Genomic DNA, 15863 nt, shown 5'->3' with positions numbered 1-15863 from the left:
AGTTAATACAGATTACACTTATATATAATTCAGATGATCGTTTTGTTTATAAACTGAGAAATTTGAAGGAGAAAGACAGAGGGCATGCTTTATAAATAAGAATTTTGTCTGTCTACAGGACAAACAAGACCACATATGCGAAGTTAAAAAAAATATAAACAAAACGGACGAACGATAAAAAAAAATTATGTACTGGTGAATATGTACTGGTGAAATTGAAAGGATGCGATAAATCACATGACAGTATTGATTACAACCCGTAATGAAAAATGGAACCTAGATTCTTAAACATCGAAAATAAATATGAAAACGATGCACATGAAAAACGTGATGAGACCATAACAATGTAGACAATTACATTACGGAAGAAATGAAAATAGAAAACATTCAAAAATGTTAAGCTGGTTCAACTATATAAATACTATATATCAAACGCACAAGACTAAATATTTGTTTATGTCTGAATCAACTAAAAAGTAGGAAAAGCACATTAATACAACCATGTGGACATCTCAACTTTTATTGAGTTTCCTTTAAAGAAGGTACAATAACGACGTCATATAGTATGCATTTAACAACATAAAAGCTTATTATAGGCAAAATAAATTAAATTGAAGTCAATTAATACTGAAGTAACTTTGACACCAGGTGAACAAATTAAAATCTAGTACACCTTACACCAGGGGTCTCAAACTCAAACCACCCTGAGGGCCGCATGAGAGCATTTCAATGGGCCAAGGGCCGCACCACCTTTGTTATCTCTCATTACACCTTGTGACGCCAATCAGTTTGCAGGCCGCACTATATCAGTATTTGACCCTATTTTTAAAACAATAGGAAGGGCGGTACCTTTTTCAATCTCGCAGCTCATTTAACACAGCATTACACAAACATTTAATGCGACAAAACATTGCTGGTTATTCACATGCAACCATTTTACATTTTGTAAGAGTAAACACTGGATTTCGACAACAATGAAATACACAGAGCACAAAGTGACATAAAGTTTGACATAATCGGTTAAACTTGGCGTGTGGATGACATCAGCTGGTTTTATGAGTTTGTATTGACATTTAACTGAATCAAATTCACCATGGTTAATTATATATCTTGACAGGTTTCATATGCTTTTCCAAACAAGAAGACACAACATGCCTGGAAAAGACGCCTTGAATCGCAATAAAAACGCTATTGACTTAGAACAATTTAACTTGACCTACAAAATGGTCACATTTCAAAACTTGATAGTTGTAGATACATTAAGGAAAAAACTACTGCAGTCATAGATGATAGGTATCATTGGAAAACAATATCAATGTTGATAAAAATTGCCCGTATTTATGTCCTTTCTAACTTCGGCAATGGATAAACCCTGTTTGCCTCCTGACACATCTCTATCATCACTTGTTCTTCATTCATCCGACATAAAACACTTCACAACATTTGCTCAACGAGAGAGAGAGAGAGAGAGAGAGAGAGAGAGAGAGAATTACATGCCTATTGCGGTGAATATAGCAGCTATTGTAACACCTTTTTCTTTAAATCGTTAGGTCTAACCGTGTTATTTTGCTCCATTTTATTTTTTTAATCTTTAAAAAAATGTTGGATGGTGTTGGTGGCCTTCCTTACCTTCCCCAACCGTTGTCGTCTCTTTTTGGTGCCTTCTCCTCTCTATTAATATTATATTTTTACATGTTTTTTGCTGACCCTGTTCACATACTGTAAACCAGTCAAGGTATTGGTAGTCTCAATTTAAAACTTTTCTTAGTGTTTTAGATAAAATTTATTCATTTTTCTTCTCTTATGTAAACATTTCTATGACTGATTAAAATTAATTAATAATAGAAGCCATCTACTTAACAATTTTTCTTTTAATGTAAACTTATTGATTTTAATAACTTTGAGGTAAAGAGATTAACATTCTCCCAGATCAAATGGCGGAAAACGTGAGAATGGGAAAGTACAGAGAAATATTTTTGGCTGCACCCGTAGGACTGAGGTGGAAGGAAATAACGCTAAACACAGGTGAATATGTTATAACATTAGATATGATATGTATCATTAATTTGTATTGTAATTATATGTATAATTGACGAACGAGGGAACATAACCCTTAAAGTGCATTGCTACTATATTTCGTTTTTAAGAACACCTGTATCGATATATTATTAGACAGACATCCAAATCAAGTATTTCTCTGAGATGCTGGGTAGGGTGATAGGGCATGTGAACTTGATACTCGCTCAGTTTTAAAATCCTCCTATGTACGAGCTCGAATACAGCTTTATGACAAAGTGTTCGTCTTTGATGGTTCGTGGAAACAATTAGTGTTTGCATGGAACGTGTTTAATTTCCAGGTGTTGCTATGATAACTCCTTCTGCTGTAGTTATTGCACATTAATTTTGTAGCTCAAAACTAAATGGTTTCCATTTGGTCATTGTCACTTATTAAGTGTGGTCGGAAATGGTTGAGCTCTATTGCAGAACCAAGCATGTAAGTTTAAAAAAAAAATAAATAAATATGCTGTGTCTTTGAGGTAAATGTCGTTATTTCATCTTTCTCCTGAGGAAACCCATTGTGGTGTTGGCATTGTTTAGAGTTTTATTGATAAATGGTGTACATTATATGAAAATTCTGAGAAGAAGCCATACTATGAATTGCAACCTACAGTGTAGAAGGTTGTTTGGGAGCAGCAGAGCATTGGTTTTCAAGTGTTTCTTTCTCTTTATTTGATCCATTTCTACAAAGCAGGTGTCAGCATCGCCAGTCATGTGGTTTGCAGATTATTGAAACAGAGTTCAAGTGATTTTGTCAGCGAATAATACATATGTTAGACCTTAGCAGACTAGGAGATTAAAACATATTAATCAGTTGCAAGTGCCTCTTGAATGTTTGATCAAAAGACTAATCACACATGTTTGTTCTTTCACACCTGAGAACTTTTCTTTTCCTCGATGACATGTTGATCTTTTTGCAGTAACTTAGTCATGTTGCCAACTACAATACTGATAAAACAATTTTTATGCATGTAAACAAATTGCTGTGTGTTTTTAAAGGAAGTTATCTTGTCACATGATTCGTTAGTCGCAGTCTGGTACCCTTTTGTTTTTATACATTTCTTTACACTAAGTGAGAGAAGCCAAAACGGCTTCATTATGTACCATTAAAATCACGCAGATTTGACCTCGCGGCCATTAGGATTTGTAATTTTGACAATTATTGTCAGTAGTAGTAGCCACTAATTATCAAAGTGAACAAGCTCAACATCTTACTAAGGGAAGCCATAAAGGCTATCAAACCATTTTCCTGCTGACTTGTGTATTGTACATCGATGCTGCCACTTCACAGCTGTTACTAGTGTTAAATAATTGTAATCTTAACAATTATCAGAGTGACTAAACTGGACATCTTATGATAATACAGCAGTAAGGCTAATTGGATTACATGTACTTACACTTTTATATGGATTAAAATTTGAGTCTTTCTCAGCTTTATGGAATAACTGTGGCTTCTCGTGAGGCATAAATGATATAATATTAACCTTAGTGGTGCATGTACTTTAGTCAACACTTCTTTCAGTAACAAAAACTTGACATCGGGAAACAGAAGTCGGATTACTTAACACACAATATGAATAAAATACTGGTTCTAGATACATATTAAAATAAAATGCAGCCGCTTGTGAGGGGTAAATTTTATATTATTGCACTAATATGCATAGTAAATGCAATATATATTAAATTCTTCCAACTCTGTTATTTTAAAGACTGAAGTTTAAATTATGTTCCCTTGGGCAGTTATTTAACCAGAATTCAATATTGTTCTAATTTATAGAACAAAATTAAAACAATCAAAAAGAGATTGAAACAATATCACCATTTTCTTTAATAACATGGTTTATCAATAAATAACAAAATAATTTTGAAGTATAAGATATATACATGTCTATATATTAATGTCAATATTATGCAGATTAATATAAAATTATATAACTTAGGTTACAGTGGAACAAACATATATAATTCTTATTATAATCATAAACACGTGAAGATAAGAAAATCCAAAAGACATTTTGAATTTATTAATGAATATCATACACAATTTGTGAATTTAGACCTTTTGCATATATTGTATCAAGACGGTGAATCCAGTAGGTTTCTTTTAACCTGAATAAACAGTATAAATAGGCTGAAATTAAAAATCTTGTAAATTATGGAAACCATCATTAACATGTACAGTGATGTGAAATCACTGATTAGCCTGTTTAAGTATTTATTTAAAATATACGTTGGTTCATATGTTCAGATACTTGTTGACAGAGTTGATGTGCAATGGCACCTGATTTCCCAGCTAAAAGACCCAATCACTGGAAGATATAAATTTCATCTTCTTTGTCATGCTATGAAAGGAATATTGGTTCTTTGCCATTCTAATGCTGACTATCAGAGATTGTTCAGTATTGTTAAACTGAGTTCAGATCCAGGCCCATTAACGCAGTACTTAGTGCTCTACAGGCGTGCAAAACATTCATTTTCTCAGCTGGTACAAAGTGTTTTGAACTGCAACAAGACAGTGTGTTGCATTCTAAGCTAAAAGTGCTACATATGAAAACTTGAAGTACTATATGATGTTAAAAGACAAGAGGGGTAAATAAGTCATTTCGCATTTATGTTCATTGAATTTTTATCATGTTAGATGTGGATTACTTTTTTCTGCCCAGATTATTGTTTTGTCCAATTAGATTATACTTTTTCTTCTGCAGGGGTAGGCACGTATGATAATGGTCAGCATGCTTTGATTCAGCACTTGTTTTTCAGCAGTCTCCTACAGTTATAAAATGTAAAAAAGCCCAATATCATGTTCCATTTAGGCCTGTCTTGGAGATATTTTTCTTTGCGCCATGAAATTCACCAATTTTAACAATTTGGAACCTCTTTTGAGCATTAGGAACCTTTTCATGCCATGATGTTGGGACTTGGATATATTATATTGGCCCTATTTTTAATCTATATAAACATGACATTAAAACAGCTTTTACACGTTTTTATTACATTTCAAGGCTCAAGAATAATTATTAATAAATATAACAATACCATTATATACATGTGAAGTTCAATGTCTAGCATATGAAAAGCAAGAATGAATAAGAATGTTTCATTAGAACTGATAATACAAAATACTGTAGTCTTTATGAACAATGTCACTGACACTTTCTCAATATCTGCCTCATTTTTTCCCAGACCATTTCTTAAATGCCTTCTGGAAATTTTGTGGGTTCGATCCCCGGCTGAGTCATACCACAGACTTACAAAAATGGTACTAACAGCTGCCTTGCTTGGCGCTCAGCATTAAGAGGTTAGTGTTAGGACTGGTCGGCCTGGTGTCAGGATAATGTGACTGGGTGGGACATCATGCTACATGTCTGCGGCATGATGCCTCAGTGCTAGACATTACTATAAATTGCCACGCTGCAGACATCATATCAATATGACTGAAAAATTGTTAAAGCTACGTTAAAAAATCCAAATCACACACACACATACATGCCTTCCTGAAATCAAAATTCTGACTAATGTGCCCATCAGTAGAAATTCTCGTTAAATTTTTTTAGATTACACATACACATAGAATTTTGTAAGGTTGTTTTGATCAGATGCTGGCGACTGAACCCCACCTCACAGTCTGCAGTAGAAATAGGGATGAGTAACCTGGTAGCTGCCTCAGATACAGCTGGATATAAATCTTTGTTTTTCAGAGCTATATTAGCCATATTATTTGTGCTTGAAAAAGACTTGAGTTTTCTTTGATATGAGCGAAACTGGGCCTTTACAATCTCTGACTGGCATCCTTGTAGTGACATCCTGTGTTACTCAGTTAAGTTCAGACCACAAAAACAGGTTATCTAAGTAAATAATCCTTAAAACACTAAGCAGTCCCAATATCGTCTCACACTCACAGTTTGTAAAAAAAACATAAATTAGCATGTGGAAGTGACACTGAATCTTTTTGCCGACCTGTTCAGCAATAGAGTATATCCCCTGTCATTCCTTATTTGCAGCTAATAACATTTAATTGCTTCTTAAAACTGACTGACAACTTGCAGTTAGCTGCAGTGTTTGAATAACCTCTTATTCGTCATCTACCGACATGATCCACTGACTACTGCTGACAGTGAAAACTTGTATTAAGTGGTCTGAGTCAATTATATCAATGAAAAATTAAGAATTTACTTTTTTTACAATTTATCACCAGCATCTTTCTCCAGTCAGTAAATACTGGCGCCACTTTCAAAATTGCTTTGCATATGGTGACAAATGCGAAGCCTAGCAGAGGCTTTGTTTCCATATTTGCTGTATACTCTGCATTTTCGTTCAAGGAGCTTCAGCAAGTACACTTCAGGACATCAAAGTGCCAGAGAGCTGTGGGGGTTATGCATATAAAGACACAAGTCTGGATCAATGTCCTCTGAGGAATAGATTTATTTACTGGTATGTTGTCTGACTATGTTCCCTTACTGATTGGAATCATTACACTAATTAAGCTTCTATTTTATTTTTTTGCATTTAAACCCAGAAAAAGTCAGCACAAGCTTTTGTTACGTGTTCTGGAAATAGTTTTAATAAAGAAATATAATTTTAATATCACTTTTCCAAATGAACCAAATCCCACCTATTCTTTGCAAATGTTAAATTAAGTGCTATTTTTCTGTTTTGGATTTTGAACACATTTGACATTTTTCAAGTTGTCCTCTCATCCTGACTGCATAAAAACTATCCAGAGTAAAACTTGACAACTAACTCATCCCTTGTGAAGATATGTGAATATTTTTTTTTTACATGCATCTGATGCAGACTTGATACTAAATTGGTTCAGATCATGAATTTGTTATGTTTAGAGTGAAGACTTCATCTTAAAAAGCCTTTCTGCATCATGCATGTGTTGGGTATTTTTTTGTGATAAGTATTATATTTTTTAAAAACAAATTCAGTCCTATTTATGTAAAACAACCCTTCATACATATGCAGTTAAACAGAGTACAGTTAACAGTTTTGTTTTATAAAATGAAATGAGTTATATCCAATTTTAATTTCAGTAGTTATATTGGTTCTAGGGATACATACAAATTGATATTAATTTCAGTTGTTATAATTGCATCTAGTAACACATGCAGATTGATAGAATTTCAATTGTTTCTAATAATACATCCTGTGATTTTGTTCATTGTCACATGACTACTTCAAATGGGAGTCTCAGATTCAAAACAGCTTTTCATTTTAAAAATGCACCTAAGTGCAGTTATTTTAGTTTCTCTGTGTATGAGCAGTAACATTGTTTGTATTTCATGTCAGGAAAGCCTATGGAGATGTTCTTGAGTTAGTAGAACAGAGTCTGGACCAGGAATTGTCTGGGTCACACCTCAAATATCGGTTCCAAGATACACCCATTTTAGGTGGCATCTCTGTACATGAAGTCCATGGAAATGTTATCATCCTCGTTGCTACAGTTGCAAGTGTTCACCGTCTAGTGTTCCCTCATCCAAGCAGGTTAAATGGAAGTGTAAGTCCAGATAGAATGGAGAAATGTGTTTTGTTTTATTAATTTGTATTGTCATAGAACAGTTTGTTGTACCATGGTATACCATGGTTTCCTGTTTTGCCTGCTTATGGATAGGGGTAGAGTTAAGCACACATATTTCTCCTTTCAGTACATTCCCAGTAACAATAACATCAGGGATACAAGTCCATTACCTCCCAAATCCAGTCCTGTTAAAAGACAAAGATTCGTCTTTGCTGTCCATATCATATAGACAAAGAGCAATAACTCTTCCCAATTACATTGCCTTGCCACCACTGTAGGAGAGAAACCAGGATATCACCTCCCAAGCCCAATCTTCATGATTCAGTTTGGATATATGTTTACCTAACTTTGACATCTCAGATGAATGCCTCCTGTGGATTTCAGTGTATGAAATTTGAATGGTTTCACTGAACCTTATGCTCAGCTACAAATTTTTTATCCATTGGTGGGTATGCAATGTCAACCTTCTTGAGTTTGTATCTCTGTGGATTATGCAGAGACCAAACCCGAATCTGGTCGGTCCTGAGGCTGTAGTCTAGACAACCACCATACCTAATTTAACCAACACACTTTGCTTTGCTAGATTTGCCAGTGAATTTTGTTGGTAAGATTTAAAAAATATCTTAACCTGACAGAGCTGTCATGGTTCATGTGACCATAGGTATTAATTAGGAGAGTGGGTTATTATTCATTAGGGAATCCAGTTATTTTTCCCTAGAAGGATGCTCGAGATATAAGCAGGATGCTCAGCATTCGTTCTTTCTGTTACCTATCCTTCTGATGTTGATGTGGTCAGGAATGTATTTGAAGGAGAAAGCAAATGTTTTACTGAGAATACTTATGCAATCACATGACTTAAAGACCTTCCATCCACACCACAATTTGAGCATTCTTGTTGGTAGTTAGCTTAAAACTTAAGACAACTATCGTATTTTCTGTATGTTTTCGGACACCATTTTTTGGAGGGAAATGTAATATTTAAATGCCTTGTACGTTTTAGCACATTGCTCAACAATAATTTTTTCTACAAGTTATGTTTTTGGACACAGTCTAGGAAGATCTGCTGTGTCGTTTCAGTGTAAAATTCACAGTGTGTATGCCGTTAATTTAACTGATACAAAGTTCGCTTCATTTGGTCGCCAATTATTTAATGTGATTGTGAACTTCCATGAATTAATATAATTTATAAAATTTAATCATATGTATGTATTATGTATGTATGCAGATAGATTGATAGATAGATAAACATTTTTATATTAAGCCATACACAGTAAATAGCAATATCAATAAATGAAAAGAAATATGATTTAGTGCTGTAATATATTTAAATATATTATTCAGTATCAAGTAGCTTGTCCATAGCCTTCAAATTCTGTATCACTATCGTCATCCATATTGTTTAATTGTTTGTCATTTCTGATCGGCGAGTTTTCACTGATGCTGCACAGTATCGTTGTGTGCTTCTCCTTCAGTGTGTCCGTGGCATTTACAACCCAGTCCAATACAGTCTGTTTGCTGGCTGTCTTGATCCGTCCATTGCTGCTTTCATCAGATGATTTTAATGCAATCATAGCATCCCTGATGTATTTGGTCCAGCTGCGGTGGAGGTAGCTCTTGACAGGTTTATTGAGGCTCACATTACGAGGTTGCAACTTGGATGTGCAGCCTCCTGGTATTATTGCTGGCACAACATTTGCGTGCCGCAACTGTTTTCTTCACATCATCGGTGATGTGAGCCCGGAACAAGTCCATAACTAATAGTGATCGCTCTCTTCTAGTGAATGGCAAATAAATTTCTTCAATCCATCACAGCATTAATGTTTCGTTCATCCATGCTTTCTCTTGAACTGCGATAATCCACCCTTTTGGTGCCTTCAGATCTAATACGTCACCAGAACCTGCAATGGCTAAAACGACAGTAATGTGTCTCCACTCCAGTTGTATGAATCAGAATGCTTTTCGTTCCTTTCTTTTTCCACCGTTTTCCCTGGCACAAGATCAAAGTACATCAGCGTCTTGTTCATGTTAATAATAAACTTATCATCAAACTCATCCTCCTCATGTCTATCCATCACAAACTTGTGGAACGAAGCAATCATTTGTTCCAAATCCTTGGGTAAATGTTGTGCAAGAGAGGTCCTGCGTCTGAGCACAGACCCATGTCTTTTCATGAAACTCTTTCCCCAAGAACGACTGGCATGGAATTTACTCTATGGAAATTCTGTTGAGACAAGCTCCTTGGCATATATACATATTCCCTTAATACTGACTGGAATTTATAAGTCATGCTGAGTGAGCACCCATTGAGCTATCTTATCATCCATAACTTGTCCATATGAAATGGGTCGTCCACACGTACTCAAATGTCCGTTCAAGTTCAGATCTGCAGAAAAGTCCATTTTCATCCAGGTACTCACCGTGGATTTCGGAATCTTGAATTTTTCGCTGTAGGTCTAATTCCCAGATGTTTTGCATTGTTATTGATATCCTGATTTTGCTTTAATGTATAATGTTTATATTTACCATATACAGGTGTAGCACTCTCGGGTTCAAGATGATCAGACTTGTCATCTAGAGCAGCTTTCTTCGTAGGCGGTTCTTTTTGTGGTGCATCCTCAATCATTAATTCGAGGTTGCTACTGTGGGCAGCCTACTGGCCTCTTTGGAGACAATTTCGGCGAAAGAGAGAGTCCCTCCATGAATTAGTCAGTGCCTCCTTGCTTGTTGCATAGCATATGATAAACGTATCCATCAAAATTATTACAGTATTAACAATATTATGTTTCACAATGACAGCTATCCAGTATATAAACTTTTGATAGTGGGTATTTTATTTATACTTTATGTTTAAAAAGCTTGATTCAGCTATAACAAATATGATTGGTTGTCAGTGTTGACATTGTTACACACGAAACCACTTCATATAGGTGTGACAGTTACGGCTTTGATTGGAAACCATGACCCCTGCTTTATATCATTAAACAGTACATCAGAGAGTCGGTATGGATTAGTAAAATTCATTGGCATTGTGCAACAAAACAAACCCCTTATCCCTGAGCATTACCAAGCTTTAAACATAGTTCCTGTTCAACAGGTAATAAATCTCTTTGTAGATGGTAAATATTGATTGTGGGCGCTAAATGCTTGGTACATCGTGTGCTCTTTTAATGAAATCCAGATGGCTGCATTTTATTTCTGAACACACCTGTCAAAGAAACCCCACAAGTTATATTATTAACATATAGACACCTTGAAATCTCCGACATGCGTCAAAACAATCTTTGAGCAGTTGATTGTTTCGAATCTGGAAGCTCTGCTCATTTTGAAGCTTCCCTCAGCTAGGTGGGGAAAAAAGAGAGAACCACAACAAATAGATCACCTTTATTTTTTACAAATACCAGCATATTAATCATGCCAACTCGTATATTGCAATTTGCTTGTTAGTTTTACCCTTCCTAGTTGTGCATAGTACAGTCACCCTATATGGAGCCTCTCACCCTTTGTGCTCTAAGATTAGCCATCATACATGTACCGGTATTTCTACTCTTGATACTAAAATGTTTCTGTCATAAATATCTTAAGAATTAAATTCCAAAATCTTTTTATTTAGTTTGTATTAATATCTGAATTATACAGAAATAAAGCTTGTGTGCATTTGTAATGTAGATTTTAATGGTCACTGATTAGCAGAGGGTTAAACTATGGATTGCAAGATTACTAATATGGTGGTTCTTTTGGAAAATATGCACACAGTTGTGGCTCTAATACATGTATGTCTGTGTTTTCTGGTGGATGGACATGTATCAAATAGGCTGGTGATGCCTGTTTTTCATTCATTATCTTTTCCGTGGTGCTAGACAAAATACTTGTTTTACTAAATGGCAGCACATCATCATGTGAGCTAATGGTAACTTCGTTATAGACTTGGGGGTGATAAATCTATCTTCACTTGTATGTTTTCAGACACCTAATTAAAGAATTTAATATGTATTTGGATGACAAAAATAGTAATTATTTGTTGCAGTCCAAAATCATACAGTAGATACGGTAGTGGTGGCAGGGGAAGGTAATGAGGCAAGAGTTATTGCCTTTGTCCATATATAAACAGAAGAGACAAATCTTCACATTTTAGTAGCACTGGATTCAGGAGGTAGTAGGCTTATATCACTAAAGCTATTGTGGTTGGGTAAGTATTCTTAGAGAAACATAAATTACAAGAAAAATTTGCTCCCTGTAGACTAGTCTGGGTTTGTGGTTTTGTGCACGTTTGTTTTGTAAAAGAAAAATATGAAGATATCAGCATAGTTTTGGAAATATGTGTACGTTTTGCTTTATTGCATAATTTCATATGCAAACAAGATCTCATATCACACACAAATCTGAACAATCAACTCTGTATAATGTGATGATAGTCAAACATGATTCAGTTAATATTATTGCAAGTGCAACCAGACCGCTCTGGTGGCCCCGTGGTTAGAGCGTCAGCCTCTGATGAGGGAGGTGTGGGTTTGATCCCTGGTCAAGTCTTACCAAAGATGTACAAAAATGGTACTAACACAGAGTTCCCATGCATTCGGGGAAAATGATAATTTTTTTTCTCAACCGTGAAAAGTCCTTGAATTTTGCAAATATTGGCAAAAGTCGATGCAAACCCAGGAATTTTCCTCCACAACTTGACGTCCAAAACAGTAATGTAATTTTAATTGAACTGATCATGAGTTACATTTATCGAGTTCTAACGAGAATATAATGAGGTTGCAGTATGGATCATTTGGGTGCTTGCCATACATATATTTGACAATCCAAACGCCCAGTGGATTAGATTTGTCTCGTATACTTTTTGTTTCACACATAGTTCAGTATCCATATCTTTTTTTTATATGGAAGGTATGAAAACCAGTCTAGCATCACAAGAGGAAAACATGGTGGCGTTAAAGCATAGCCGTGTCGCTGATGTGCTAGCAAACTTAAACGTTGTTAAATTGAGTTATACGTTCATAAAATAGATATGAAAATTATTTATTTTGTCAGAAATTGCTAGGATTGAAATCGTTATGTCTTTTGTCTGCTGAAAGACAATAAAACTAATGTGTTGATGAAATTTGAGCTGGTGCTAGTGATTTCGATTGCTAGTCGCACGAGCACACAGAATCTCACAACCGTCATTTTCAAATATTGTAGAAAAAATATTGACTGAAAGTCACATACTGGTTGTAATAAAAATACAAAAACAAAAGAGCTATAAATTCTCTATATTTATTCCGAGACCTACTTCCAGATTTGTGTTGTATCACGTGACTACCATGTTGACGTGTGCTCTCTTGCGCAGGGAGCATATGAAGCAGGAAACCAGACTACTCTGCGTGATGAATCAGACTGGCCAAATTTCTTGTAGTTGTTCTCGAAATTAATATGTTGACAATTATATGTTCTTTCTGGTTTTTACAAAGGGTATCAGACTTTCATTTAATATAACTGAAATTTTGTACAACGACATTAAAAAGGAGTTTGTTGTTGATATCACATGACTAATGGACTTCCGATGTCGTTGTTTGAGTTGATGTCATGTGACTGTTAATGCAAATGGCGAGTACCGGGTCAGGTTTCAACTGTGCCGAGTTTCGTCTAGTCTGTCAGTGGATTAATGACATAACGAATTATAATACTTCCCATTGTTGAGAAAATAAATAATGTTCCTGTCAATTTTATGCAGGTATAAGTTGATTTAACATAGTTTAAATTTGCTAGGCCTGCTGGTAAGCTATCTTACGGTGGTGGCAGATTCCAAATTTCTGATATATAATTGCTCTGAACCCACACTCCATCCTAAATGTCCAAATATAAAAAATGGGGTTGGTATATTTGGAGGAAACCCGGATTAGAAAAATGCAGAATATCTGAGCTGAACTTTGGTGCGAAACTATTACACAGTGACATGTGGCTTGAAGCATTGGTTTCAGATCTTAAATAGAACGCAGGAGAAATGGGAAATTGTCATCCTTTTTATTATATATTAAAAAATGATAAGAGCCCATGTATCAGTACAGGTTTTGGGACTGGTTTATTGAACATCAAGAAGACAAGTTGACTTTACAGAAAATTCAGTCCTTGTTTATACCACAATATATAATTTTGAAGGTCTTTTGTCAAAATTTAAATCAGTCCTTTTGTAAATATCTTTAAATGATGGTATTTTTAACCAGATTGTCTTAAGGAGTTTAGGTTGGTTGAAAAATCTTGTGTGAGATTTTATTGGCACACATTAAAATTCAGGGTTAAACTTTCTTCGTTACAAGATAAGATTCTAATATTTTGCATTGTTTTTTTTCCATAGTGTGATAGGAAATGTTTACTTTGTATAACATGTGCATATATTGCTGTAGAATTCTTTAGAATTAAAGGTTGAAAGGAAACAAAATAATTTATGCTCCTTATGTTGTTTCCACATAGCAACATAATGCAAGTGAGCAAAGTAAAGTTAGGATTTGTATTCTGTACATTGAAATGGCTTTTTGCTTCGCATTCAGCATTAAGAGGTTATTGTTAGGACTTATCGGTCTGGTGTCAGGATAATGTGACTGGGTGGGACATCATGCTACATGTCTGCGGCATGATGCCCTAATGCTAGACATTACTATAAACTGTCACACTGCAGACATCGTAGTGATTTGACTGAAACATTGTTAAAGCTGCGTTAAAAATCCAAGGCGCACACACACACACACATATATACAAGTGCAACCCCCAAAATGGATTTAAACTATTGTTCATATGGATGTACAGTGATAAATTACCATTTGCTTTCATTGACAGAAGAGTAACAACAAAAGTTCTTAAGTTGAGACCAAGAAATGGTAAGGGCCGATTTTTTAATGTAACTTGTGGACATTAGAGACTGCATAGTATACAAGAGAAATATTTCAAGATTTTAATTAGTAATTTCAATTGTAATTTTTCTTGTCATTGGCCAGGACTTCAGTTTTCAGCAATAAAATACCTTCATTGATGTATTACCAGCCTGTGCATCTTAACAGGATATACGAGTATTGTCTATTTCAAGTTTTATTCAAATGAAAGAACTCTTCAATCGGTAAAATATTTAGGCATTCTCTTCTGATAAAGTTGTTCAATGTGTTATCTGGCATGAGTCAGAGTTGCTATTTTCAACATATATGTCTCACTCACTTGTGATGTATAGAATATTAAGCATTCTCTTCAGAAGTTACTGTTTAATCTTTGGTATTGCAAGGGACAAAAATTTTGTTTTTTAACATTTATATATCTCAATTAGGACACCATCTTCTCAAGAGCTTTCAAGAAAAACCTTAATTCATTGACACTTTTTATTTTTTATTTCAGCAATGTTCCAATTCAGAATTGTTAAAATAAATTTCTTTGGCAGATATATATTCTCTTCTTAGGCAGCAGGCTGTGCAGTAACATGCCATCCAGTCCAGATGCCATACCCTTGTACAATCAGATTTAAAAAAATTATCCTAGTTTTACTGTAGTGTCAACATATGAACTCATAGACAGTTCATTTTGTGTTTGTATGTATTCATCGTTATACAGATTTCTGATTACTAAACTTCATTATGTCTTTTTTTATAATAGCAGGAGTTAGGGTTTGGTCCACATGACACTCCAGTGCCATCTATCTTCTTTGATGCCTCGCTACCTACCATCACTGAGCCACGCAACATGTATATGTTGCATCCAGGGGGGAGTATTACCTCTCAGTTCCACAGTGCTGCCACCTATTTAATGTTGGATGGAGAAGCTGTCTTTGCTCTTGCTAACAGTGATGGCACTATTGTGATCACTGTCATGCCTCCACTTGGAATTCAAGGTTATTCACATAAATATCGACAAAAAAATCCTTAACTTAATTTCATTCATTGTTTCCTTAAATTTTTAATGACTTTTGCAGCATAAAACTACAGAAGCAAATCTCATAATGTGCAGATTGAAAAATATTTCTTTTCCTTATGTTTTTCATTTAGTTGTATAGAATATTTTGGAAACAGTGAACTAAAATGCTTACACTGTTGATATTTTAATATTTTCTATCTTGATTTGACAGATGACATGTTTAAGCTGAAATTCGATCTGATAAAATTTTTACGATACACATAAACCTATTGTTAAACTTTAAGGCAGATCCAGAATTTTTCTGTCAGTTATAAAAATGGATGTTTTGCTCAGAATGAGCTCAGTCTTCATCAGAAAGTGGTTTTCCATGATGGGGAAAGGAAGGGTCAGCTGAGCTCACCAGCTCCACTCA

At 34.9% G+C, this 15863-nt stretch overlaps 1 protein-coding gene across 2 annotated transcripts in view; it reads left to right on the top strand.

The window, feature by feature from the left end:
• Positions 1-1905: 1905 nt before the first annotated feature.
• The window catches only part of LOC149785185 (nuclear pore complex protein Nup160-like), a 131221-nt gene continuing 117263 nt past the window's right edge, over positions 1906-15863 (top strand). Inside the window, exons 1-4 of one of the 2 annotated variants that reach the window (XM_089978989.1) lie at positions 1906-2025; positions 6378-6489; positions 7351-7558; positions 15197-15428. In XM_089978989.1, the coding sequence (XP_089835115.1) occupies positions 1935-2025; positions 6378-6489; positions 7351-7558; positions 15197-15428 (643 nt within the window). In that variant the 5' untranslated portion in view covers positions 1906-1934. Of the gene's footprint in view, positions 2026-6377; positions 6490-7350; positions 7559-15193; positions 15429-15863 lie in introns of both variants that reach the window. The other variant, XM_089978988.1, reaches the window with a different exon arrangement.

The sequence above is a fragment of the Sinohyriopsis cumingii genome, chromosome 13 (assembly GCF_028554795.1).
Source record: "Sinohyriopsis cumingii isolate HCF-2022 chromosome 13, ASM2855479v2, whole genome shotgun sequence".
Classification (NCBI taxonomy): Eukaryota; Metazoa; Mollusca; class Bivalvia; order Unionida; family Unionidae; genus Sinohyriopsis; species Sinohyriopsis cumingii.
This window is presented reverse-complemented; position numbering and strand designations above follow the sequence as displayed.